This window comes from Protopterus annectens, chromosome 4.part0 (assembly GCF_019279795.1).
Source record: "Protopterus annectens isolate FY-2018-M chromosome 4.part0, PAN1.0, whole genome shotgun sequence".
NCBI classification, from domain to species: domain Eukaryota; kingdom Metazoa; phylum Chordata; order Ceratodontiformes; family Protopteridae; genus Protopterus; species Protopterus annectens.
Genome location: NC_056733.1, coordinates 785220340 through 785246537, shown reverse-complemented (window position 1 = coordinate 785246537; position 26198 = coordinate 785220340). Strand labels below are relative to the sequence as shown.

Sequence of the window (26198 nt, the reverse complement as noted above, 5' to 3'; positions counted from 1 at the left end):
TTACCACATGTATTTTACAATGTTTGCCTTATTTATGTTGCCACCTCCTTTGAAAAGCATATTTTTCTTCTGTTTGATTTGCATATTTATTATATTTATTTCACACAGTCATGTTTCTGTGATGACAGTCCTTACTTATTCATGCCATCTTTGTACAGGTTTGCCAGATCCATTCGGAAGCGGTATTCCATTGTTCGTGTACCTTCCTGAAATCCCAAAGCCATTCTTTTTGATTGGTTTGAGACTAGTTGATTGTGAATTGTACTGTTTGGTGATCACCTACTTGGGTTGGCTGTCTGCTTCAAGATTTGAGGTCCTGGCATTCTCTTCCTTTGATAATACCATGTGTAAGACTACTGGTGCCTGGGTTGATGCTAGTAGTGGTTACCTGCGACTGCTTCTTGTTTGAACATCAGGAATGTTGCTGTTCTCAGTCTGCTCAGGGTAATGTCTGTCATATTAAAGTAGTCCATTACTTTCCTTTCTTAGCAATTTTGAAGATATTCTAATTTCCTTATGTTTTCCTCCCCACAGGGAGGTAGGATTTTTTGCATAACCCCTTACAGACTGTATTGCTAGTCTTTAGTGTGACTAACAGTGCATCGTGTACTGTGTGTAATTTCTTTGTTTAAATCCATAGTCGTTGGCTTATTTTTTAACTGTGCAGCATAAACATTTATAGTGTCTGTATGACCTTGTGAAGAACAGATAGAAAATACGTTGCACATTCCTTTTTGTCATCATCGACTCCATTTTCGCCATTTTTTCTTCACTGGGTCATAGTGTGGCATCAGTGTCACCACCTCTCTCGATTCACTGTGACTCTCTTACCTTCTTCACCACTTACAACTGACCATCTCAGGTCTTTTCTCACCAGTCTACCCTTCAAATGGTTGGATGGCGTCATCTTCTTGTTTCTTTTAGGCATCAATAATTTGGTTTGTCTCTCTCTTTACTGTTATTATATCTGTCTCTTCTTCATGGATAATAAAAGTATTAAATAAATTCAGGAAGTCTTCCAGCAACATATAAAAATATGGCACACTGTACCTTTTTAGTCTTCTCCGCTATTCTGCTTGTGGTGAGGAGAAAATCAAATTTCTGGACCAGAACTTCCAGGTTTCTGCAGAATTGCTTTACAGTGAGAGAATTTCTGGTGGATGTAGTTCAAGTATTTTTCTGCCTTAAAATTTTAACTTCTGTACTTCTAAATACAAACTTGTTTCAAAACCAGTGTATGTTCAACATTAGAGCACTGTTGCAGTAGCCTAAGCTTCTTGCCAAGGATATGACCAACTAGACAGCTTTTCAGAACTTAAGGGCACCTTATGTACTTCTTTGCTTCAGCAGTCAGTGGTTGATATTGCTGTTTCTGACCTTGGTTCTTTAGACTGCTCATTTTTCCCAGGCCTTCAGGGGTAGCGCCTTCAGCCACTAAGGACCAGAGGCTAGAGACTTCCCCTGCGACTGTAGGGATTCCTTTGTGGGTACGGGAGAACTACACTTTCTCTGTGACCCAGGGAAGGTGCCATTGAAAGTCTACTGCTTAACCAAGAAAGGAAAGTCTGCCAGTAATTCATCCAACTGTGGTGAACACCTCAAATAGATCCATGTCCGTCCAGCTCCAGAAGTCCATGCAAACAGGCCTGAAAGACAGATACGTTCATCGTTTGATCCCGGTAACTGTGGTTCTCCCTTCTTTTGAAACTGATGAAGGCCAGGCTCCCCCACAGACTGGATTTACTCACACAAGACAAGAGGTCTCAACATCCCATAGGTTCATAGGTTGGTACTAGGCTATCAGCCCTAGGGCCTATACAAGCCTAGCCATAACAATTCCCTGGCTATTTCTTCCCACACTATTTACTTCCCTGGACCCCTGTCTAGCAGGGCAACTGACATGATCCCCGGGGTGAATTTCCTTTCTCCCGTCCAATCATCAAGGTTCCTTTTGAAGAGGGCCAGAGAGGCACTCTGCTTGACATGTATGGGCAATCTATTCCAGAGTCTGGGGAGTTTCTGGGTCAGGAACCTATCCCTCCAGCATGTTTTGTTTATTGTGATGACAAGGTTTAGATCCCTGGAGCGTGTGGCTCTGAGTGATTGGGATTTCTTTAAGTGTAGCATGTCCAACAGCTCAGGGTTTGACATGGTCTTGTATGTTAAGAAGAGATCGCCTCTGAGTAGACGATATACAACAGAGTATAGCTGGAGTTTTTTAAGGCGGTCAGCATAGGGCATCTGCTTTAGGCCTGTGATTCTTTTGGTGAGGTATTTCTGCGGCCTTTCCAGTTGTTGCAGATGTCTTGAGAGGTACATACCAAACAGGGCGTTGTATTCTATAATGGGTCTAATGAGGGAGGAGTACAGTGGGACAATGACCTCCTTTTTTCTGGATGAAAAGCTCTTAGTGTTGAGGTGTGCCACATAGAAGGATTTCCTGACTGTTGTGGCGATGTGGTTATCGAAGGTGAGACCACTGTCCACCTGTGTCCCTAAGTCTCTTATCACACTTTCGGTGTTTAGTGTACTGCCACCTATATGGTAATTCACAGATACATGTTTTTTCCCAAAGGGGATAACTACACATTTCTTGGCATTGAGCTTGAGCCCATGGCTCTGGCACCAAGCATCTGTTTCTGTAAGGCCCTTTTGTAGAGTATCCACATCATTTGGGGATTCAATAATGGCTCCCAGTTTGCAGTCATCTGCGAACTTTGTTAGCCAGAGTCCTTTAGTGTTGGCCTGTACTTCAGAGAAGTAGATGCCAAACAAGAGCGGTCCCAGGACTGAACCCTGAGGTACACCACTTGTCACTTGTCTGGAGCTGGATGTGGAGTCGGCTACTTTTACAGTGTGGGTTTTTTCAGTAAGCCAGTTAGCAACCCATTGGGTGACATAGGGATTAATGCCCAGTTTAGTAAATTTATCTATGATTCCAGAGTGGGGGATGGTGTCAAAGGCCTTGGCAAGCTCTAGATAGGCTGTGTGGACCACCTTAGCCTTGTCCATGGCTCTGGAGACTGATTCGAAGAAGTCAATCAGATTCAAGAGACAAGATTGGCCGTTCACGAACCCAAACTGGGTGGCATCCAGTGTTTGAAGGTTGCCAATGTCTTTGTTTATAAGTTCCATGATAATATGCTCCATGGCCTTGCAGGTAAGGCTTGTCAGACTGATGGGACGGTAGTTTCCGGGATCCAAGGTGGATCCCCCCTTGTGGAGTGGGATAACTGTAGCTGTGCGCCACTCAGTGGGCACGAATCCTGAGGTGAGGCTATGATTAAACATGAGAGTTAGGTGAGGTGCCAGTTCATTTTGCAGTTCATGTAGTACACAGCCCGGGATATCATCTGGTCCCATGGATGCTGTATTCTTAGCTTTGGAGTGTGCGTTTTTTACCTGTGTGGCCATTATTACCGGAATTTGGCAATCTTCCTATTTTGAGATGGGCCATTTAGGGGGTGAGAGGGGGGTGAAGTTGGCACTGAATCGATCGGTCAGGATATTGGCAATATCCTTGGGATCAGTATATTTAATGCCATTCTGTTTTAGCTCAGAGCAGATCTGAGCATTGCCATTTAGATTATTGACATAGTTATAGAATGCCTTGTGGTTGTCTTTGGAATCTTTGGCAATTTTATTTTCGTAACTAGCTTTGGAGGATTTTATGAGGGATTTCAGTTTCTTACTGAGGCTTGTAAGGGAGTTTTTTGCATCCTGGGATTTTCCTCTTTTCTGCAACAGTTTCTTCCTTTTGTTGTAAAATTTATTTATGGCAGGGGACCACCAGATTGGCTTCCTTTTTTTGGATGAGAGCACCTTGGTTCTATTTGGGATGGCACGATTCATGCATGAGTGGATGTGCTCGTACAGTGCCTTAGTGTAGAATTCAGCAGTTGAACTTTCAGTTCCTGTCTGCATGGGTGTCATGAAGTTTGTCACTTCTGACTTGAGTAGTATGAAGTTAGGTTTGGAGAAGTTTTTTATGGAGGTTTCCTTACTGGGGAGTGGGGGTGGGATCTGGATGTTATGGGTGATTAGCTTATGGTCAGACCTGACTAACGAGGGGGTGACCATAGGTGTGGAGCATCGATTTCCCATGTTGGTAATGACCAGTTCTAGAATATTGGACCCCCTGGTGGGACTATGGATTAGTTGATCCAGGGCATTGGAATTTATGAATTCCAAGAACCATTGGGCAAAGGTGTTGGTACAGGAGTAGTTTTCCCAGTTAATGGCAGGGTAGTTAAAATCACCCTGTATTAGGGTGTTTGGTTCTATCTTCATATCAACATGAAAAGTCTTCCTTTGACTACTTGGATGATAACATTTTGACACCTTTTAGGAGCCTTTTTTTTCCTGAGGACATGCAGTAAGTACTGAAAGACACAAAAAAACAAACAAAAAAAAATGCTACTCGGAAATAATATATGTATGTGTTAATGGAAAAGATTTTCTAGTTGGTGCCATGCCAAGAACCAGAACCCTTGTAAGGCCTGGTTGCTGACAGATTCTGATTATTTGTGAGGGTTATTGCCCTCTAACTTTCTTACTCTTCTGTCAAGAGTCATCTGTCCTCCATTTCTACTTTTCTACCTTTGGATCCCCCCTTTCTTCCTGTCCTCAAGTCAAGGAGTTTTTTTAAATGGGTTTTACACATTCGTCTACCTAGAAAATAAGTGACTGCTCCTTGGGATCTCAATTTCAAGCTTGAAAAGCTAAATCTTCTTCCTTTTGAACCAGTTCAACAGGCTGATTTTAAGCTCTTGAAAAATGACATTACTCCTTGCTCTGATGTCTGCAAGAAGGGTATCCACGTTACAAGCTAGATGGTGAGTCAACTCAGTGTTGTTTTTCACAAGGACAGGGTTTATTTGAGAATGAATCCTTCTTCTTTCATGCCTTAAGTGGTTTCAGAATTTACCTTGAGCTAATCTGTTAATCTCCCTAACTTCTTTCCAGAACCTAAAAACAAGAGAGAATCTGTTATACTTCAGGCAGCTCAGATACTACTTGGATAGCTCAGATACTACTTGGACAGAATTTAGTCTTTCCTGAAAACCAATTAGCTGTTTGTGTCTTGTGAAGGTAAGAGAAAAGGACAGCTAGTGTCTAAGCAGTCCGTTTCTTTTGTTTTCAACATAACAGGCCACTTCCAAGCAGGGTTAAGTAAGCCCTCACTGTACCAAGGATTTAGCTTCTTCTTTGGCTTTCTGGAAAGGGGTGTACTTTAGAAGAGAATTATAGAGGTACAAATATGATACATAGGTACATACTTTTACAAAGCATTGTAAACTAGATTTCTTTTCCAGGTCCAAAAAAAGCTTTGTTAGGATCATTCTGCAGGGACTCTTGGATTCTTAATCAGTTTCCTCCTCCTTATATGTTCATAGGCAATGGTAACCTACCCTAATAGCTTAGGCTACAGCAACAGTGATCTAATGTTGAGCATCTTACAGTTGTGTAAGTGAACATACCATAACAGCAGATGTTCTAATAGATCACTCTTGCAGTAGCCCTGTTCTCCCCTCATTCCCCTTTTTTTTGGTTTATATATTGGCAGGCGAGGATGTATATACTCTTGTGTATGTGATTACTATTACTTGATTTTTCATATTTTTTTCCTTTCAGTGCTGCTGCCTCCCTTCTTGGGGCAAAAAAGCTCTGAACTTTTTGGTGCTGTAACTGCCTTTTTATATGGAGCTCTGCTCAAGCTCCTGACAGGGTACATGGAAGGTGCCCCTAAGGTTTGAAAGGCTGGATTGTTGGTCATATTCTTGGCAGGATATAACCTTAAAAGCCTAGGCTACTACAACCGTGATCTATTAGAACATCTACTGTTATGATAAGTTTGCTTAAACAACTGTACTGTCTTCACCTCTGGAAAAAGATTTCTCTACTTCTGATCCATCGTAATGTTTGGGTACTTGTCATAATGCTGTGCTAACAACACAGGCGCCATGGGTGTATTAGCAGCCTATATGAGGTTGCCTTGTAGTTAGGTGTCCATTTGTTTACAATGACGTTCCCATGTGTTATAGCCAGTAATCTTGGTGTACCACATCATAAATCTATACATGTAACCAGAAAGGCATATTTTGCAATAATTGTGCTGCTCTGTGTAGCTGTAATTCTTTTAGCAAACAGATCATTTACTTTTTTTTTCTGATTTACGAATAGTATCCTAGCCTCAGAACAACAAACAGGAAAGACTACTTTCTGAATCATTGTAGCTTTATGCACTTAGTTGAGCTGTATAATTAATTACTCATGGGGATTCTACTTGGAACCCCTTTGTGAGTCTTGGCTTTGCCAGCAGCATTGTGAAAGCTTAACACATAGCTGTTTGGCTGAATCTTACCCAGCATTTTTTCCCACTGCAGTACTTGAATTTTTATGGCCCCTAGTGATTATTAGAAGGATTCAGACCTATGAACCTCAGTCTTCTAGTGTTAGATACTCATGGTCCCTGCATGCAGTAGTACGTGGAAAATATCTTGTAGTTTGGGACATCTGCAGTCCATGAAAAAGATGGAATAAGCTAAGCAGTGTTTATAAGGCCCAGGACTTACCATGCATTGTGGTTTACGTAACTACCTACAGATTATGTTGCTGTCTAAAGACCCAGTCCCTGTCTTGGGTGGAAAGTGGTGCATGGAACTGGAGCTGGACAGTACCATGCCGGACTGGGTGCAGCCTGTTCTTAAAGATGTAGAGCCAGCCTCCACAGCACACTTGGTATCAGCAGTACCAAAATTTTAAATGCACTGATGTGATTTTTCTTAAATTTCAGTATTTCACGAGACAGCCTGTTGTCTTCTGTGCTGATAAATTGCCAGTACAGTTCTGTTTGTGCTTTCATTCATTCATTGGCAGAATTATTCAGAGTAGCTGTTTGGGTGTTTGTTCACACTTCACTACCTTATACAATGTATGTAAGATTTGCTAATGTGTTTATGAGTATATGTCATGTGAGGCTTTATGACTGAACTATGGTAAACAGTGCTAAAAAGTGCAGGCACAAAACTGCAGTTGCTTAATTAAACAACAAAATCGAACCTGGTGATAGCAGTGTTTTTGCAGCAGGTCTGCACCCACAGCATGAGGGGTTGTGCATCTAATCTTTTCCACTTAATTACACTAGCTTCAGGGTTGCCATAACTCCCTGAATTTTCCAAGTTACTACAATCCCGATTTAAAAATGCAGATCACTGTAGCCCCAAATTTGTGATCACATATCAGACTTGTCAAGCAATAGTGCATCATAATTCTGTCTCTGACATCCAACCATGTTATGAATTGCACCATCCTGTGTTCACTACGTTCTGCACTTACCCTGATTTCTATATTTTTTTTAGCTGCGCAGTTGAAGAATTTACTTGAGGTGCTGCTTGGATCCACTGAATGACAGTGGCTTCATGTGCCCTGTATTCAAGTTTTCCTTAACATTTTTCCTTTTCCTGTTAATTTTACTTCAGATTATTATTTCTCCACAGATCGAATATAATTTGCTTTATGTCTTTTCTGTACATGTCAGTGTCATCTTACTTACTGGTATATGTATTATCTGTTGCTCTCACTTGTTTGTTCATCTGTGGTATTTTTGCAAAATGTACCTCAGGTTGACTGAACATTAACTTAATGAAGACAAAAAAATCACAACACTTAGTGTGTGTACATTTGATGTGTTCAGTTCAGTAATCTGCTAAAAAACTGTGATGTGAGCTTGATCATAAATGAGCATTAAGTGTCACTAAAGGAGATACTGCCAGCCCAGCTATCTGGAATTTTGTAAGTAATTATATGTCATTTGTGAATATTAACATGATTTATATAAAAGTGTGACAAAGAGAGATACTGCCAGCCCAGCTGTCTGGAATTTTGTAAATAATTATGCTAGAACTCTAAATTTCAAAATGCACTTGCTCGAAGAACTCCTTAAAATGGAGAACATCGACATTTGTGCTGTAGCTGAGATCTGGTTCAAGGCAGCACTACCAAGCTATAACTCATTCCACACATTTCGGCCGCAGAACTTGGACCGAAGCTCCAAAGGCAGTGGTGTTTCCATATTCATAAAGGATGCGGACACCTCCAGACTGGTAGCCCAACATAATGCATCAGAGATACTTCAGGTGAAGCTAACATTGGGTAAGACAGCGATTCAGGTCGTAGCCTGTTATAGGTCCCAAACCATGTCCCAAGACACTCACTCCACGTTCCTAAGCACCCTGGAGAATATTAGGGTCCAACCTAACACTCTCATACTGGGCAACTTCAACTACCCCTCCATTAACTGAGAAAACTACTCGTGTACCAGTACACTTGCCCAACTATGTTCATCGTGTTACCCTGCTGCAGTCATTACACTTGGGTTATCCTGCCGTCAGGCGGTCCCGCAGTTGGCCCGAATTCCAAAGTCTTGGTCCGGCGTCGGTTGCTGTCGCTTCTTCCCTGACGTCAGTGCGCCAGGGGTATATAAGAGGCATCCAACGCCATTTTCTTCAGTCTTTCTTGCCGCGCGGTGCCCGAAGCAGAAGCATTTCGCAAGTGCGGGTCGGCCGACTCCTGAGATTTTCGATTTGAATTTCAGTCCAAAGTCTTCAATAAAGGTAAGTACCCCGTTGGGGAACATTTTCTTGCTTCAGTCCGATGTCAGAAAAAGTTAACAATTGCATTTCTTGTGGGAAGCAAATACCTCATAAGGACTTCCATTCCTATTGTATTCCTTGCCTAGGCCTAAACCACGACATCACAGGTTGTCGGTTTTGCGCTAGGTTTAATAAACAAACTATCAAACGCCGTTTTGACTTCGCACGGCATTACTTTGGTAGGAAATTTAATTATATCATGCCGTCGGAGCAGCCGACGACCGCCATACATAAAAAACGCAAGGATAAGGACAGGCAGCCTAGGAACAAGCCAGACTCCGAGGCCTCAGCTGGGCCTGTCGCTGGTTCTCCGGTTTTCAGTGAGGCGCCTACGCAGCCCCTGACGACCGCAGAACTGGAACCCCAGACAGCTGCGGATTCCCAAGCGGAGCCTACTAGGCTGACGCAGCCATCTACCGACACTGGAGCAGAAGTAGACACAGGTGCAGTGGAAACACCTTTGGTTGCAGAAGGTGTCTTCAGACCGACTACACTCACCATTAAATATTATGCTAAGCTTAAAACTCCTTTAAAACCTAAGAAAACTGTACATTAGTCTACAGTGCAAGGCCCCATGCCTAAGAAACAGATGCTTAAGATGCCTGAAGATTTGGGGTTCCCATCCCCCTCCTGATAAAAGACCAAGACAAGAAGAGGACTATGTATCCTCTGACCAGGTTTCTCTCTCTTCAGATTCTTCTGAGGAACAGGATTGCACTTTTCCACCTTATGAAGATTCTGATGCTGAAGACTCTATTCCCTCAGCATCTCCCCCTGAAGACTACTCCTTTGGGGAAACTTTACATACCATGAGGGAACATTTCCACTGGGAAGGCCAGGATTACTCAGATTCTAAGAAAAGGCTCTGAGAGTTCCTTTTACTACCCCAGCACAGACCTCTTGCTATCCGTCCTGTTTTAGATATTGTGGATGATGTTTACTTGGAGTCTAGTTTAAATTCAGACTCTCTACCTTCTGCTCCAGCCAAACCAGACAGATACTACAGAGTATCTGACTCACACAGATTCCTTTATAAAAGCCCTGCAGCTGACCCAGAAACAATTTCCCAGGGTCCTAAGGGAGCAAAAGCTTCTATGGCTAAAAATCCTGTGCCCTCTGAAAGGGATTCCAGAGCCCTAGATAGATGGAGAAAGAAAATATAAACCTGAGCAACTCTGGCTATGAGAGCATTAAATTGCCAGCCCCACCTGATAAGAGGCCTAGGGGTGGAACAGGAGTTTGATAGTTTGAAACAGTGTTCACAGGCTTCAGTCTTCTGTGGAAGACTTGCCAGAGAGTTTCACTTTTCTGATCTGATCTGATGATGATTCCACTCCTTCCAGCTTCTCCTCCTGAGGATTTTTTTTTTTCAAGACTTCACTCCATGACTCCATGCTTTAAACTTTAGAAGGCTAATTACGATTCCTCCTGTGTTGAATGTGGTGGAGGATGTTTTGCAGAGGGCTCTCTGAACCCCTGATTCCTTGCCTCCTGCCCTGTTAAGCCTCTGATAGGTATTATAGGGTGCCAGGCTCAAAGTATTTGTTTAAGAGAGTTCCAGGCGGATGGAAAAGCTGCTGTTCTCAGGGCCCAGTGGGTGTTTTTCTGTGGTTAAAAATCCTGTACCCTCTGATAAAGAGGCAAGGGCTTTGGATAGTGGGGTAAGAAAGGTATACTACTTCTTCCTTCTGCCCCATTAGGCGTTGAATTGTCATTTCCTACATGCTAAATATCAATATCTCTCTATTTCACAATTGAAATTCCAGGCGTTGGGAAGGCGGAAGGTAGGGAAGAATTGCTGGATTTGGTTCAATTGTTGCTTTGTTCAAGGGTAAGTTCTCTTTGCAGCTTGTGTTGATTTGATTCAGGCCTCCCTGAGGGTGGCTGCTACCAGTTCTGTTCTTTCTTCGACATGCATGGTTGAAGGATCAGAATTTAGCTGAGCATGTTAAGACACCAAGTTGGATGCTATGCAGACTGTTAAAAGATTTTTTTGCAGGTGCAGCCCTCGTTTTAAGAAATTGGCCTGCTATGGGCAAGGATCACTGGATGGTAACTTTGGGATCTCAGGGAAGCTTTTGCATGTGCCTATAAAGTAGAAAGTACCAGAGCTCGTCTCTGCGGTTTGAGGATTTTTCATTATCAGTTCTCTGCATTGCCCTGCCTTTTATTTACTGCGCCTAGAGTATTCCACAAAGGTTCTGCTCCCCAGTGATAGCTTACTTCTTCAGCAGGCTCATCATTCAGATCCTTTCCTTGACGACTGCCTGATTCTGGCTCTGAAAAGGAACACCTTCTACAGCATCTGGAATATGTCATGGCAGCAGATGTTTCTGCCAGGAGCACAGAACTCCTAGCAGATGTATTAAGCAGACAAAATCATGGATCCCCCACGAGAAAGAAAAACATGTTCATGTATTTCAGAAATTGAATTGACAGTGTCAACTCCAGACATAGTAGATCTCTCGCTTCTCCACTAAACCACCAGCTGCCATTGCACAAAGGGGTTTCATCACACACTGGGAAAGTGGATGCTCTGTCTTTCAGTTGGAAAACCTTCATGTCTATGCCTTTCCACCTCCTCCTTCTTCTCAAGGTATTACCTAAAGGTCAGACAGGACAGGCCAAGGATGATTTTTGATAGCTCCAATATTGGCAGATTGGCAACACTGGTGGTACCACTAGGAGTCTTGTAAAGAAGCCTCCATGGCTGGCCTTTACCTCTGATTCCTCATCTGTTATCTCAACATCTGTCATCTGTTCAGCTTCCAATCTCTTCATCTCTCTCTTCACATATTCTATTCTGTGTGTTGAAAGCATGTAGGTCTCTCAAAGCTCAGTCCAAAGGTGATAATGGAAGCTAGAAGGCCTAGTACTAGAGAGTGTAGAGGTAAAAGAGTGTGAGAGAGAGATTTTTGAGCACAGCAAAGAATTTGGAGATTTCAGAGCCTTATTTGAGGTGTGGCTCTTCAATTATTGTTGAATTTGGACAAAGGTTTTTATCTTTCTCTTCCATAAAGATTCATGCTGCAAAATTTTCAGCTCACTATGATTGTGACCCACCTTTGTTTTCCCACCTTTTTGTTTGTTTCTTTTTTGTTAGAGGGATGAGGGATTAGAACCTACCACCCCCCCTGGACCCTCCTTTTCAAACTTTCAATTTTGTGTTGGAACCTTACTTTTGTTGACTTTTGAGCCTGACTCTACTACTGCTGAATTGGAAGACTGCTTTCTTGTTGACTATTTTCTCTTGGCCTGCTATTCTGCAAGAAGGGTGTCTGAGTTGAGGGCCCTTTTCCAAGTGCATAAGATTTTCGCTTAGGATAGCCTTTCGACATCCTTATGCATTAAGGTGGGTTCCTTCTTTTATAATCCTATTCTTAAATTTAAGGTGGTTTTCGTATTCAAAAGAAACAAAAAATACAGATTTTGCAGCGGAAAGCAGTGGAGATTGCCTAAGGCAGATGTACACAGGCAATTGGATGCAATTTGGCTTCGCAGGGCAGTTTGAGCAGGCATTGTATTCAGTTCAAAGGTTCAGGTTTCTTTTGTTTTAAATGTGTCAATTTAAATTTGTGTTAAACAAACAATTTCCAATTGGGTTATTTTGGCATTGCATTTTGCATATTTTGTTATTGGTTCCTAGCCTCTGCAGGCTGGTTCCAGCTCAACAGCCTTCTCCACTTCACACCATTCAGAGAGGTTGCAGCTTGGATCTATCAGTCTGGCAATACAGGGGATTACTCTACTCTAGCTGCCACTGTTACACTTTTCTAAGGCCTTCTGGCATTATGTCACTATGCTGCAATACTTTAGCTGCCTCCTCCTTATACTTTGCTTGGCATATATGTCCTTCCTGCCCCTTTGGAAGGCTTTGGGATTCTAACAGTTTAGCAGGAGTCTACTACCTTAAAGTTAGGATAGCCTCCAGGGAAGACTTGTTATATGTGGTAGTTTGTGATTCCCTCCTTGCCCGTTTCCAGATTCCCCCGTCAGCCCTTTTGTGTCCTACTACACTATATATTGTTCTGGTTTATTGGTTAGGTGGTTTTTTGGGTATACTTTTTTATATATACATGTTTTTGGTTTTTATTTTTTTGGGGGGTGGTCTTTGGAAATGACTTGAGTCATGGGCAAGAAAAGACTGGCAGAAAAAGATCTGTCATAGGAGATGACCCACTGCACGGAAATTACGAGTCTAACTAGCGGGCCTCCTGGACGCTGACGGCGATCCAGACTCTAGACTGGCGACAAGGAAATCCCCTAATACCTATACGGTACAAAAGGGAACTCAGCAAGTCTATCCTCGAATTTTCACATGTTGAAATATCAACAATTTCTAATGTCTCAGTTAAAACAAAAAATGAGCACACATTCAGAACAGTCTGAATTCAAGGAAATGCAGGATCTGTTGCATGCAGCTGAACAGCTGGGCAAACATACTTTACAATGCGGATTTGATTCATTGGAAGCTTCCTATAGAGCAGCTGTTACTGGCTCTGTCATACGTAGACATGCTTGGTTAAAAGAACAAACCCTCCCTGACCATGTTAAAGCAAAATTATTGGATGCACCTTTACAGCAGGATGTATTATTTAGTGTCAAAGCAGAAGAGGTTTTAAAGAAAATGGAGGAAAAGGCAAAGTCTATGCAGACGGTCAAGGATTTTTTGCAGGTACAACCCCCTCGTTTCAGCAGAAATTGGCCAACAAAAAACTGGTCCTTTCCAGCTTCAGACAGATCACAGAGGGGCAAATACAGACACCCAAGGGGCAGAGGTCAGTCACAGGACCCTTACAAACCTCGCCAATGGGGTTCTGCTACCCAGAAAGGAGGAGAAGACAGGCCCCAAGCTAGCAGAAGACAAACACAATGACTCTATCCTCAAACTACCAAGCAAATCTCTCCTGGCAACTCCCTTGGGAGAAAAACTAGCATTTTTTGCAGACAACTGGCACATCATCACAAAAGACAAATGGGTTCTAAGCATTGTCTCTCAAGGATACAGATTCCACTTTCATACCTTACCAAGGATGAAAGGAATGCCAAACCTGCCACCAAATCAATGGGCAGAGGCACAAAAACAAATTACAGCTCTCATGGACATGAGAGCCATTCAACAGGTACCTACATAGGAGCAAGGACAAGGATTTTACTCGAGATTCTTCCTAGTCCCAAGAAAGGACAAAGCATGGAGACCCATTCTGGATCTTTCAATTCTGAACACCTATCTGCAAGTACCAAAATTCAAGATGCTAACACTACCGCAGCTTCTTCCCATGCTGGGCAAGAATGCTTGGCTAGTCACTTTGGACCTCAAGGAGGCATACCTGCATGTCCCTATCAGACAAAATTGCAGAAGATACCTCTGCTTCATTGCAGGTTCAACGCATTATCAATTCTCTGCACTGCCCTTTGGCTTATCCACTGCGCCAAGGGTCTTCACAAAATGCCTGGCACCAGTAATTGCATACTGCAGACAAAGAGGAATTCAAATATACCCATACCTGGACGACTGCCTTATTCAAGCAGAAAGCAAGGACAATCTTTTAAAGCATCTGGCATTTGTCAAACACCTTCTAAGTTGCCTAGGGTACACAGTAAATGAAAAGAAATGAAAACTAGTGCCCTCACAAAACATAATAGTCCTGGGTGCCAGCTTGAATACAACAGCCTAGATGGCTTACCTCACGCCAGACAAGCAATGACAGCTGATTCAATATTTCAAAATAATGGCAACAAAGACCCAACTCCCTGCAAGAAAAATTCTGCAGGCCTTGGGATTCATGGCATCTTGCATACTACTAATACCATTTGCAAAACTGCATATAAGGAAATTACAATGGTACCTGAAAAGTGTATGGACTCAACACAGCCACAGCTTGGAAACAATAATACCACTCATTCCTTGCCTTCAACAGGAGTTTCTATGGTGGGCACAGGCATGTCACCTCAACAAGGGTCAGCCTTTCACCTTACCCACAGCCAGGCAAACTATGACAACAGATGCATCGGACTATGCCTGGGGAGCACACATGGCAGGGCAGTGCATTCAGGGCAAATGGACTGCAGATCAGAGGCATCTGCATATCAATCAAAAAGAAATGCTAGCAGTACAGAATGCCCTAACAGCTTTCAAGGACCTTCTACACCCAGGACAACTAATAATAAAGACGGACAATACCACAGTAATGTGGTACATAAACAAGCAAGGGGGCACACATTCCTACCCTCTATGCAGGCAAGCAATGACCTTGTGGAACACTGCACAGTCTTACCAGGTTCAATTACAAGCACAATTCCTGCCAGGAAAGAAAAACACATTGGCAGACGACCTAAGCAGAAACATCATGGATCCACACGAATGGAAACTAGATCCACAAGTATTTGCAATGATAGCTCAAAAATGGGGATGCCCAGACATAGATCTGTTTGCAAGCCCCCAGAATTACCAACTTCAAAAATTTTGCACAAGGACCTTCCATCCACTAGCTTGGAAAGTGGACGCCCTCTCATTCAGTTGGAAAACATTAACAGTGTATGCCTTCCTTCCACTGCCTCTTCTAGCAAAGGTACTGCTGAAAGTCAGATTAAAGAGGCCACAAATGATACTCGTTGCACCAGACTTGCCACACCAGCATTGGTATTCAATTTTAAGGAACATGGCCCATGGCCCACCATGGATTTTGCCACAAATTGCTCACCTGCTCATCCAGCGAGACAATCATATTCTACACAGCCAGCTCAAGACTTTAAACCTGGCTGCATGGCAAATTACCTAAACAACCAGCTAACACCTTTATCCAAAGCTGTTATGGATGTCATTCTGGAGGCCAGGAGACCCAGCACCAGGAAAACCTATTCAGACAAATGGAAAAGATTTTGTGCCCGGAACCAGGCTAAAGGCCTAAATCCCCTTGATCCAAACATCCCTCAGATTCTACAATATTTAACAGAGATGTTACACAAAGGACTTTCCTTTTCATCTATTAAGATCCACGCCTCAGCAATTTCAGCTCATTACAGCATGGATCCTCCTTTATTCTCACACCCACTCCTAAGACAGTACCTCAGAGGGGCTAAGAACTTAAGACCGCCAAGGAGAGCTCCAACACCTACTTGGGATCTCAACTTTGTTCTGGAAAAGCTTACACTGCCGCCCTTTGAACCAGCTTTTTCAGCTGATTTAAAATTTCTTTCATGGTAAACTGCCCTACTACTAGCAATAACCTCAGCTAAAAGAGTATCAGAGCTACAGGCACTAATGGCAGTGGAACCCTTCCTCATTTTTCATCAAGACAGAGTCTCTGTACGAACTAATCCTTCCTTTATGCCAAAGGTGGTATCCAGTGTGGCCCTAAACCAAACCATTCACTTGCCCACCTTCTTCCCAAATCCCCAGAACAAAGGAGAAAGACTCCTGCACTCTTTGGACATTCACAGGTAATTACGTTACTACTTGGATAAAACTAAGGCTTTCAGAAAAACTGACCAGCTCTTTGTAGCCTATGCTACAGGATCACAAGGAAAAGCTCTCTCAAAACAGACCATTTCTAAATGGATAGGGCATTGCATACCTTTCTGCTACACACATCATGGGAAACCAGTACCTGCTAACATTAGGTCCCACTCCACCAGGACTACAGCTACATCAGCAGCCTTTCTCAGGGGAGTGCCAACCAAGGATATTCTGGAAGCTGCAACTTTGAGTTCAGTGCACACCTTCACCAAACACTATCACTTACCTCTATACTCTAAGACTAGAGCTGGTTTTGCCACTGCAGTTTTGCAGGGCCTACTAGCTTCTTCTAACCCTGTTTGACTCCACCTCCGATCCTTAGCTTTGGGATTCAACCCAAGTGTGATGACTGCAGCAGGGTAACATGATGAACATAGTACAGTTTTGTACCTACCATAAATGTAGATGTTCGAGTGTTCACCCTGCTGCAGTCCAGGTTACCCTCCCTCCATCCCCTCTGAACTAGCTGAACGTATCTCTACCACTCTATCCTATACTACTTCTGTGGTGTATTTGCTTGTGCCTAAGGGTTTTGTTTTATTTTTATATAGCTATATGTATGTATATATGTGTATATATATATATATTGCCTGCCTATTGGGGGCACCTGACATCTGGGGCAAGAAAAAAAGAAAAACTGAAGAAAATGGCGGCGGATGCCTCTTATATACCCCTGGCGCACTGACGTCAGGGAAGAAGCGACAGCAACCGACACCGGACCAAGACTTTGGAATTCGGGCCGACTGCGGGACCGCCTGACGGCAGGATAACCCAAGTGTGATGACTGCAGCAGGGTGAACACTCAAATATCTACATTTATGGTAGGTACAAAACTGTACTTTTCCTGGAATTAATTAATTCCAGTGCCCTGGACCAGCTCGTTCTTACCCCCACTAGAGGTAGCAACATCCTTGACCTGGTATTTAATAACATGGGCGACCATTGCTTTACACCAATAGTCAACTTCTCCCTGGTTAGATCCGACCACAAACTAATCACCTTGGAAATCCACAACCCGCCCCCTCCGCAAAGGTCACCACCATGAAAAACTTCTCCAAAGCTAACTTTGGGCTCTTAAAAACAGAGGTGGCTAGCTTCACCGCACCCTCGCAAATGGAGAATAGTTGCACGACCTGCAAATCATACACCAGTGCACTGTACGAACATGTACACAAATGCATGGATCTCGCCATAACCAATAGAACCAAGATGCTCACCCCAAAAAAAGAAGCCAATGTGGTGGTCCCCTGCAGGAAACTGATGCGGAATAAGGTGAAGTTCCAAGACTGGGAAAGCTCCCCTTATTAGCCTCAACAAAACATTGAGATCCCTCATCAAATCCTCTAAAGCTAGCTATGAAAACAGAGTTGCAGCAGATAGTAAAGACAACCACAAGGGCTTCTATAGTTGTGCAAATAATCTCCATGGCAATACCCAGATTTGCTCTGAGCTACTGCACAATGGTACCTCCTATACGGAGCTGACAGATTTGGTGCCAACTTTACCCCTCCCCCCCAAAGGACCAATCACAATACCAGTAGATTGCCAGGCACCCAGTATTACTGCTGCACAGCTTAAAACAGCACTGTCCCAAGACCAAGAACACAGCTTCTATGAGACCTGATAATATCCCTGGCTGTGTTCTACATGACCTATAGAGTGAACTGGCACCTCACCTGTGTGCACTGTTCAATCACAGCCTCACCTCAGGCTTTTTCCCTACTGAATGGTGCACTGCTATAAAGGAGGAGTGACTACAGACCCTGGGAACTATCGCCCCATTAGCCTGATAAGTCTAATATGCAAAGCTATGGAATGCATCATCATGGACCTAATAAACAAGGATATTGGGAATCTCAAAACTTTGGATCCCACACAGTTTGGTTTTGTGAAGGGTAGATCATGCCTGCTCAACTTGGTCAACTTCTTTGAGTCCGTCACCAGAGCTGTGGACCTTGATCTGGCCAAGGCCATTGATACCATTCCCCACTCAGGAATCATAGAAAAACTCACCAAGCTAGGCATCAACCCCTATATCACTAGGTAGGTTGCAAACTGGTTCACAGATGGAGTCAGCCACCGTGTGAGTGTAGCTGATTCCAAGTCAGACTGCCAACCAGTCACCAGTGGAGTCCCACAGCTATTGGTCCTGGGTTCTCTCTTGTTTGATATCTACTTCTCAGAAGACCAGGCCAACATGAAGGGACTCTGGCTGACAAAGTTTGCAGGTGATTGCAAGTTGAGAACCATTATTAACTCCCCAAGTGATGTTGACATCCTACAGAAAGGCCTCACTGAGACCAACGACTGGTGTCAGAACCATGGCCTTAAGCTCAGTGCCAAAAAATGTGTCATCATCCCCTTTGGGAAAAACCCAGTTCCCATGAACTACCACATTGATGGTAGTCCACTGAACACAGAAGGCGTTATAAGATATCTGGGAACACAGGTTGACAGCAGCCTCTCTTTTGACCACCACACTGCCACTGTGGTCAGAAAATCCTTGTCTGTGGCATATCTCATTAGTAAGGGTTTTGCATCCAGGAAGAAAGAGGTCATTGTCTCCCTGTACTATTCCCTCATTAGGCCAGTCATCAAGTACAATGCCTCTTTTGGCATGTACCTCACTAGATACCTGCAACAACTGGACAGGCCGCAAAAGTACCTCATAAAGAAGACCCTAGGCTTTAACACTTGTCCTGTATGGACAAACTTAAAAAACTCCAACCATTCTCTGTCTCATATTGCCTACTTAGAGGCGATCTCTGCTTGACTTACAAAGCCATGTCTGACCCAGCTCTGTTAGAAATGCTACATCTAAAGAAATCCCAATCCCTCCGCACCACATGCTCCAGAGACCTCAACCTCATTACCACACTCAACAGAACATGCTGGAGGGACATGTTCATAATCCAGAGACTGCCCATGCTATGGAGTAGACTTCCCATACATGTCAAACAGAGCACCTCACTGGCCCTCTTCAAGGAAAAGCTTGTTTAGTGGATGTGAAATAGAAAATTCACCCTGGGGATCACTCCAGTGGCTCTACTCGACAGGCACTGGAAACTAAAGTTGGGTGGCACAATGCCCAGGTAATCCTATGGGCTAGGTTTGTAAAGGCTCCAGGGCCATTAGCATAGTACCCACCTATGAATCTATGTGTGAATATCAACATGATTCATATGCTTGTGTTACAAATATATTAGAACTGGAAGTTATGTGTATATCAAACTGCTGGTACAGAAGTGTATGTTGAAAAGGATTGTAAAGTACTGAGCTTTAAAAATATGTCAGAAAGAATAATAGTTCACTGTCTTTTCACTAGCATGATTATTAGCTTGAATAAAAAGCTGCAAAAATGATATGAAATATAAAGGGTTAACTTAGAAATAGTATAAAATACAGAAAAATAGTAAGTGTGCTGGCAAGCATATATAGCTTCATTAGAAACTGGCATCCATGTAAAGGAGTATGTTATTGAGAAATAACTGCGCAGATGGCACCTGGAAGGACATCAGTGATGTAAGGAGATGTAACATCAAGTTTCAGATAGTGCTGGAACACCACGTTTCCGATAATGCAAGACTGAGTTTCCACAGATCATCAAACTTGAAAGAACCAAGGACAAGAAAACAAAGGAAAACTGTTATACAAAGAAAGAACTGTTATACATTAGACTTTGAGAAAAAATATCTGACCTTTTGGTATAAAAATGAGAGTGTATAAACAAGCTTTGGGAATTTGACATAGAGAGCTGACAACATCTGTGTTGTATGCTTGTAGATCTGAAACGGAAATGTGACAGTAAAGCGTATTAACTGAAACGGTTGTCTTTGTGTATTTATTTTACTCAGTACAATACAGTAATAAGACTAGTTGATTACAATAAATAAGTAAATGAACTGTGGTATGCATGCATGTAAATGCAAGTAACAGCAATAAACCAACAGAAGGCAGTATTTAATTTTTAATGGCGAGCCACAGTTGACGGACCGAATGGTTTCTTATTGTGACAACTACAGTTTCTTTTTTATTTTATTCAGTTAGTATGCTCCGTTCCACTGCAAATGTTTGCCTATTCTTCTGTACAGTATCCAATAGCAGAACAGGGCATCTCTGCAAATTCCACAGGTCCTACACATTTACACAACTGGATCTGCCAGCTGTGTTTGATCTCCTTTTCAGAGAATCAATGAAGGACTTTCCACGCTTTCTCAACAGAAGATTTGGCCACATTCCATATAGAAACTGCTAATTCTCTTTTTGTTTCTCATTCTACAGCATGGATGCCATAAACAAAAGAACTGTAAAGTGTAAGACTACCTTTCAGGTAGACAGTAATAATAGTCCAGCACATGTATAGTCAGAATTTAAACATAACTGTACCACATGTACTTTACTAGTTAAAGTTCATGCCAATGCTTTTTGTACGTTTGACTGGTATCTTAAAGTGCAACATCATTTGTATGACAGTGAACATTTATTGTGCAATGAAACTGCTTTCTGTGTGCAATGTCATAAAAGTAATGGTAAAGAACCAGATGCATTATGTCCTGTCACCATATGAGTTACAATGTCAGTCAAGTCAGTTATTTACAAAATCTTCTCTCCATCTTAATAGACAAAAGTGGCATAAAACCACTGCACATTACAAAACAGATAAAAAAACAGAGATGAGTTTCATGGTGAACTGACAAAAAGATTTAATAAACTTCTAAGACACAGAGTGAGTTCAAAAAGTTCAGACAACATAATGCAAGCACTTTTTCAGAAGTGCATAAGAGCTTTAAAGTCAGCAGAACAGAATAATCTGGTTAGTAAAGAGTTAAAGCAACAGCAGTTAACTACGCTGATAGGAAATAATTTACGACATACTATTCTACATTTAGAAAATGGTTAAGCGTACACAGCACAAACTTTCATTCAGTTAAAGCAAGGCACTTAAATGGTGATTTTCAAACCATTTCAAATAACAAAACAGTTCTAGGGCATAGAAATCAAATGAGAGTATTTAAATGCAGTAAAGACATGACATCACAAGACTGACATGCATGTATTTTATTTTCACCTAAAGTGCAGCAAAAGGCACACAACAGCAAATGTAAATCATGTAAGTATATTTGTTTTAAGCATGTGTTAAGTCAATATCTCTTTTGTTTCTTACAATATTTTGTAATTGTATAATAGCATCAAAAATAGCATAGACTCCAGCAAAAACAGTATTCAAAAGTAATATTATGCATAGATAGGCAAGTTACTAATGTGTAAGAGTTTTACAACTGCATTCTAATATCAGGTTGCAAGTATATTAATGATTGACTGAAGGTACGAGTAAGTGCTGAAGGAGTTATGAGTTAAGCGTCTGGAATGCGAAAAAAAAAAAAAGTATGTGAGCTCAAATCTTTCCAGGCTGCAATGGGTAGTTACAAGGAATGTTGTATAAGATAAAATGTTACTGGTACTGAAATTTATAAGGTCAAGGAAAACAAGACTGGTTGCCAGGCCAAATGGCTTACATTTTTTCTAAGGCATTATTGTTAAGTATTCACGTACAGCATTAAGCAAAAAGCATAAAAGTCTACAAAAATCCTGTTTGGTCATTGTAATAAAACACCACAATTGTTTATACATGTCATTAATAATCTGTTTGCAAGTAAATACTACACCAAGTCCAGTCAGTACATGGGCTATGGTATGTAGTTAAAATAAATTATGCAGGTCCCTTTACAAAAAAGGAGGGTACAAATCGCTATTAGTAGCAGTGAACATCTTTTCCAAATGGGTAAAAGCAATTCCTACTACAACTTTGACAGTATAGGCAACAGCAAAAGCTTTATATAAATATTTTCTGTTTTTCAAAATGGCAACAAAATAAGCAAATGTGTAAGACCCAAGTGATACAGTCTAGGTAACAGCCAAAAGGCAAACATACGTTTAATTCTCACAACATGAAGCAAATAAACAGTACTGCAATAAAATGATGTATACTATAGGGGGAAGGGCATACTTTCAGTTTTACACTAAATGTGTAAACAGTACTGCAAAAGATATGTGTACCCTACTGGAACAAAACAGAAATGTACATACACTATTGTAACTATTTAGATGTATGTATTTTAAAAAGGGAAACTAGAATACAGAAGGTTAACTTGCAAAACTTCAGAAAAATAGTTGGAATTAAATTACTTTATAGCCACGCCATAAAAAGGACGTTATCTTTCAGTTTCAGTGTAGTAACAGACACAATGTCTAGAACTAGAGGTTCACTGTATTGTCTTGTAAGTGTTTTTGTTGTTTTAGGACTTCCAGGATCTGCCTTAGATTTGAGAATAGCCTTGTTTGCGCTGTAAGTAAGTCTAGGGAACAGTATAATTCTGTTAGATTCAGTCTGGAATGTAGTGAAGCATAGTTTAGATGTTTTTCTTTGTTTATATGAGACTGTCCTGCAATGTTGTTTCGAATATTTTCTGTGATTTTGGACTCTGATGTGATTATAAACTGAGTATCTTCTTGTTCTTTTATTTACTATTATATTGTTTATTATTAAATATATTTAACCCTTTCATTGTGGCTGATATTTGTGAGACATATTTAAGTTCTGAGAGTATTTGCATATTTATTTGGTGATACTGTGGGCCACTCCTAATAGCCTTATTCTTGGTCAAACTACCATTTGTACTGATAGTAACATTACACAGTAAGATTGGACACCCTTTGTTAAGAGTCATAAAGAAGCTAATAAGGGCATGGCTGGTGGCAATGATAACTACCTTATAGTCTGGGCAGAAGGGGGCATAGCTAGTAAACCTGTGCCAGCCTTTTCCAGGTGTGTGTCAGCTACATGGGCAGGGACACAAAGCACTGATTGGACAAAGAGGGTGCTGGAGGTCTTGTCTTGGCCACTCAGCTGATATCTCAACCCTATAGCTGTGCCAGTGAGGAGTCTTAATGGGATCTGGAGAAGGAGGGAGAAACCAGCCCCGGACTGACTGTGGTCTCTGTGTGCTCTTAAGGGAAATTGCACTTGATGCACAGAGCTGCATCTGGAAATATTGTGTATGTACCTGTCATACTCCCAGTGTACGCCCGCCACTGGTGCCTAGTGGTGAGGATTGAGGCCCCTTGAGTAATGTTGCCAGTGCTGGGGCATCACATGGAGTCCTTGGCATGTGGCGGTTAATGCTTTCAACTGCAAAGCTGAAACCTTTGGTTTGAAATATCAAGTGCTCATGTTTGCATTTTGTGCGATGACATGAAAGTCAGTTAAATTTCTTTAGACATTGGCTTGCCTCATTAACTTCCTTTGAATTTAGTTTAATAAACTTGCTAAATTAGAAAAAAGTCATGATGTTTTGAAGTACAAAATGTTCTCAACTGACATGTAAAGTCATTGTTGCTCTTTGGAACCCCCCCCCCCCCAAGAGATATATAAATACATAACTTCAGAAAGGTGGTGTCTTACTTCAGAAAAATATTCACCTCCCCCCGGCTTTATAAAAGTATGGGTGAATCCTTCCACATAAGTGTGTGACTCCTTTAATATGAGGGGGTGCAGGGGGGGGGACTTTATGCTGCAGGTGGCATTTAACTTTGTTTCTTCATGTGTTGTTTTCATTATGTCTTGCTGTTGAGCAAGTTATGAGCTGTAAAGTATGATTCTAGAAACTGAACAGTCAAGACTAACTAGAAATTTGAAATTGTAATTATTTAGAATGATGAATCTTTCCCCATAAATCTTGGATATATTTTTGTATTTTATTTATTTATTGTGTGTGTGTGTAGAAAAACATAATAATTTGAGCTCCCCCCCCCCCTTTTTTTTCCCTTAGATGGAAAGTTGATTCCCTGGAGCACACAGTGAGGTTTTTACTGCCTTGACTGAAACACTATCTCTTACCACCTCCGGTAATTGATCATTTTCATTTCAGAAAAATGAAGACAGTGTTAATGGTAGCGGAGAAGCCATCCCTGGCACAGTCTATTGCCAAGATCTTGTCTCGTGGTAAGTAATGGTCTGCCAATCTTGGGATTTTATGTGAGAAGAGATACTCTGAATAAGATTGTATTTTGATATAAAGAGAGATGAACCTGTGCAGAACCTGTAGTAAAGTCTTCTCCACAGCACAGCATTTTGAGTGGAATAACAGAACTGAGGCTGTCATCTTTGTAGATAAGTAGCACAGAATTACAGCCTGAATAAGGCTTGAGAAATCATTTGGGTTGCTATTATATCAAGCAGCATTGTATGCTTGTTGATAACTATGTTTAAGATGATTCTTTGAAATACTGGAAATACCTTGATAAGGTTGTGAAAAATTAGAAATTGTGGAATACTATCACAGTTGCTTTGTAGATATTTTTTTTCCATAGAAGTGATAGTCTGAAGTCTTTTTACTCCACTCTGAATGTGTTCCTTTAAGCTGTTGTTTTGAATATTAATTACTTATGAGCTAGTCAGTGAACTTAATAAAGAGATATTTTCTCACTTCTGTTTAAATACTGTATTTCAAATAGATTTTTTAATACAGTGGCAGTATGTGATATTATAGCATTAACCAACGACGTTGGTGTGGTATACTGAAGATTTACCCACAGTTTGTGTGGTTTAATCACGAGGGCGAACCCCGAGTGATTAGATAAAGCCAACCATGGGTAAATTTCAATATACCACAACCACAGAGTCTGTTATTGCTATTATACAGTGACATTATTTAAGAAAAAAATACTAGCTTTTCTTAAATAATGTCTTTGTATAACAGCGCATTACTGTTCTTCTGTGGCTGGTGGTATATTGCTGCCTTGTTTTGATGTATTGCACATGCGTATGGGACTTGTGCTCCAACGCTTAAGCAGTACATCAGGGCTGTGAAGAGGTAGCAACAGAGAAAGGAAGATCTCCGTTGCTTCTTCTTCTTTGTTATAATCAATACAAAAAAACAAAGAACCCGGGAGACTTTTTATGTTAGGGAGAGTCGGGACAAGACAAAATAAAAAAGGTAATCAGGTAAGTTTTTTAAGTTTTGTATAACGTAGCTGATTATCCTTTTATTTCTGTCCGTGCCATCTCCAGAACGTAAAATGTCTTCCATTTTCGTTTTGTATTAAAAAAAAAAAAAAAATACAAGATATACTAATAGGAAAAAGTCCGGGCGACCGGACCTTTCCCATTGGTATATTTTCGGATTTACAATGGGCACACTGGTTGGGCTGGCCAATCAGCATGCTTGTTTTTGAATGCTAATGGCAAGTCGTTGTATAATTTCTGTTACTTTATAAGTGCACATTTTTGAGATTGTGCTTTTTGCATGCCATAAGAAATGTCATCACACGCCATATACGATATAAGGCTTTCTAGTCATATGTCTTATCTTGCAATTATAAGAATAACTGGAAGCAATTTAGATATACTGTCATTTGTAAGTAAAGCAATGATTGTATTATAATAACCATTAGGAACTGAATAATTGACAGAATGCAGTAGTCTCAAAATGTGCTAGCTTTCAAAGAAACAAGTATTTAATTTTTCTGCCAATAGAAGTACTAGAAGCAAATGTGTAAATATATCTGTCAGGTTTGTATTGTTAACTTTCAGGGCTTGCTAATGTGTTGAATACACAGTTTTTGTCATAATGTAGATATCTGTTTTTTTTTTCTTTTACATAATGATAGGAATATTTTTCTCATTTTTATCACTGGAAAGATGCCAAAACAAAAGCTCCCTGTATTTAAATCCTTAAGGATAGAATAACAGAAAGTAATTCTTTAAGTGCAAGTTGTGTCTGGGTGCCCAAGTGCAATTCCTTGATGGTTTACTAGAAATGTTTTTTTCTCTTGTTCACTCAAAGATAAAGATATATCACTCTTGGCGGTGAATCTCAAAATGTGAACAGGTCTACCTCCTCTCAAGGTGTCTTCAGGCCTTCCTCTTCTTTTTCCATCAAGGCTTTCACTAAGTCTAAAGCAGCCATGCATTCTAAGAGACAAGCTACACAGGGCCCATCTCCAGGCCCCATGCCTAAAAAACA

At 41.3% G+C, this 26198-nt stretch overlaps 1 protein-coding gene across 3 annotated transcripts in view; it reads left to right on the top strand.

The window, feature by feature from the left end:
* The window catches only part of TOP3B (DNA topoisomerase III beta), a 1356925-nt gene that overhangs the window by 47283 nt on the left and 1283444 nt on the right, over nt 1–26198 (top strand). For 2 of the 3 annotated variants that reach the window (XM_044068738.1, XM_044068739.1), the window contains one exon: nt 24102–24175. In XM_044068738.1, coding sequence (XP_043924673.1) covers nt 24106–24175 — 70 coding nt within the window. In that variant the 5' untranslated portion in view covers nt 24102–24105. Of the gene's footprint in view, nt 1–24002; nt 24176–26198 lie in introns of all 3 variants that reach the window. The other variant, XM_044068737.1, reaches the window with a different exon arrangement.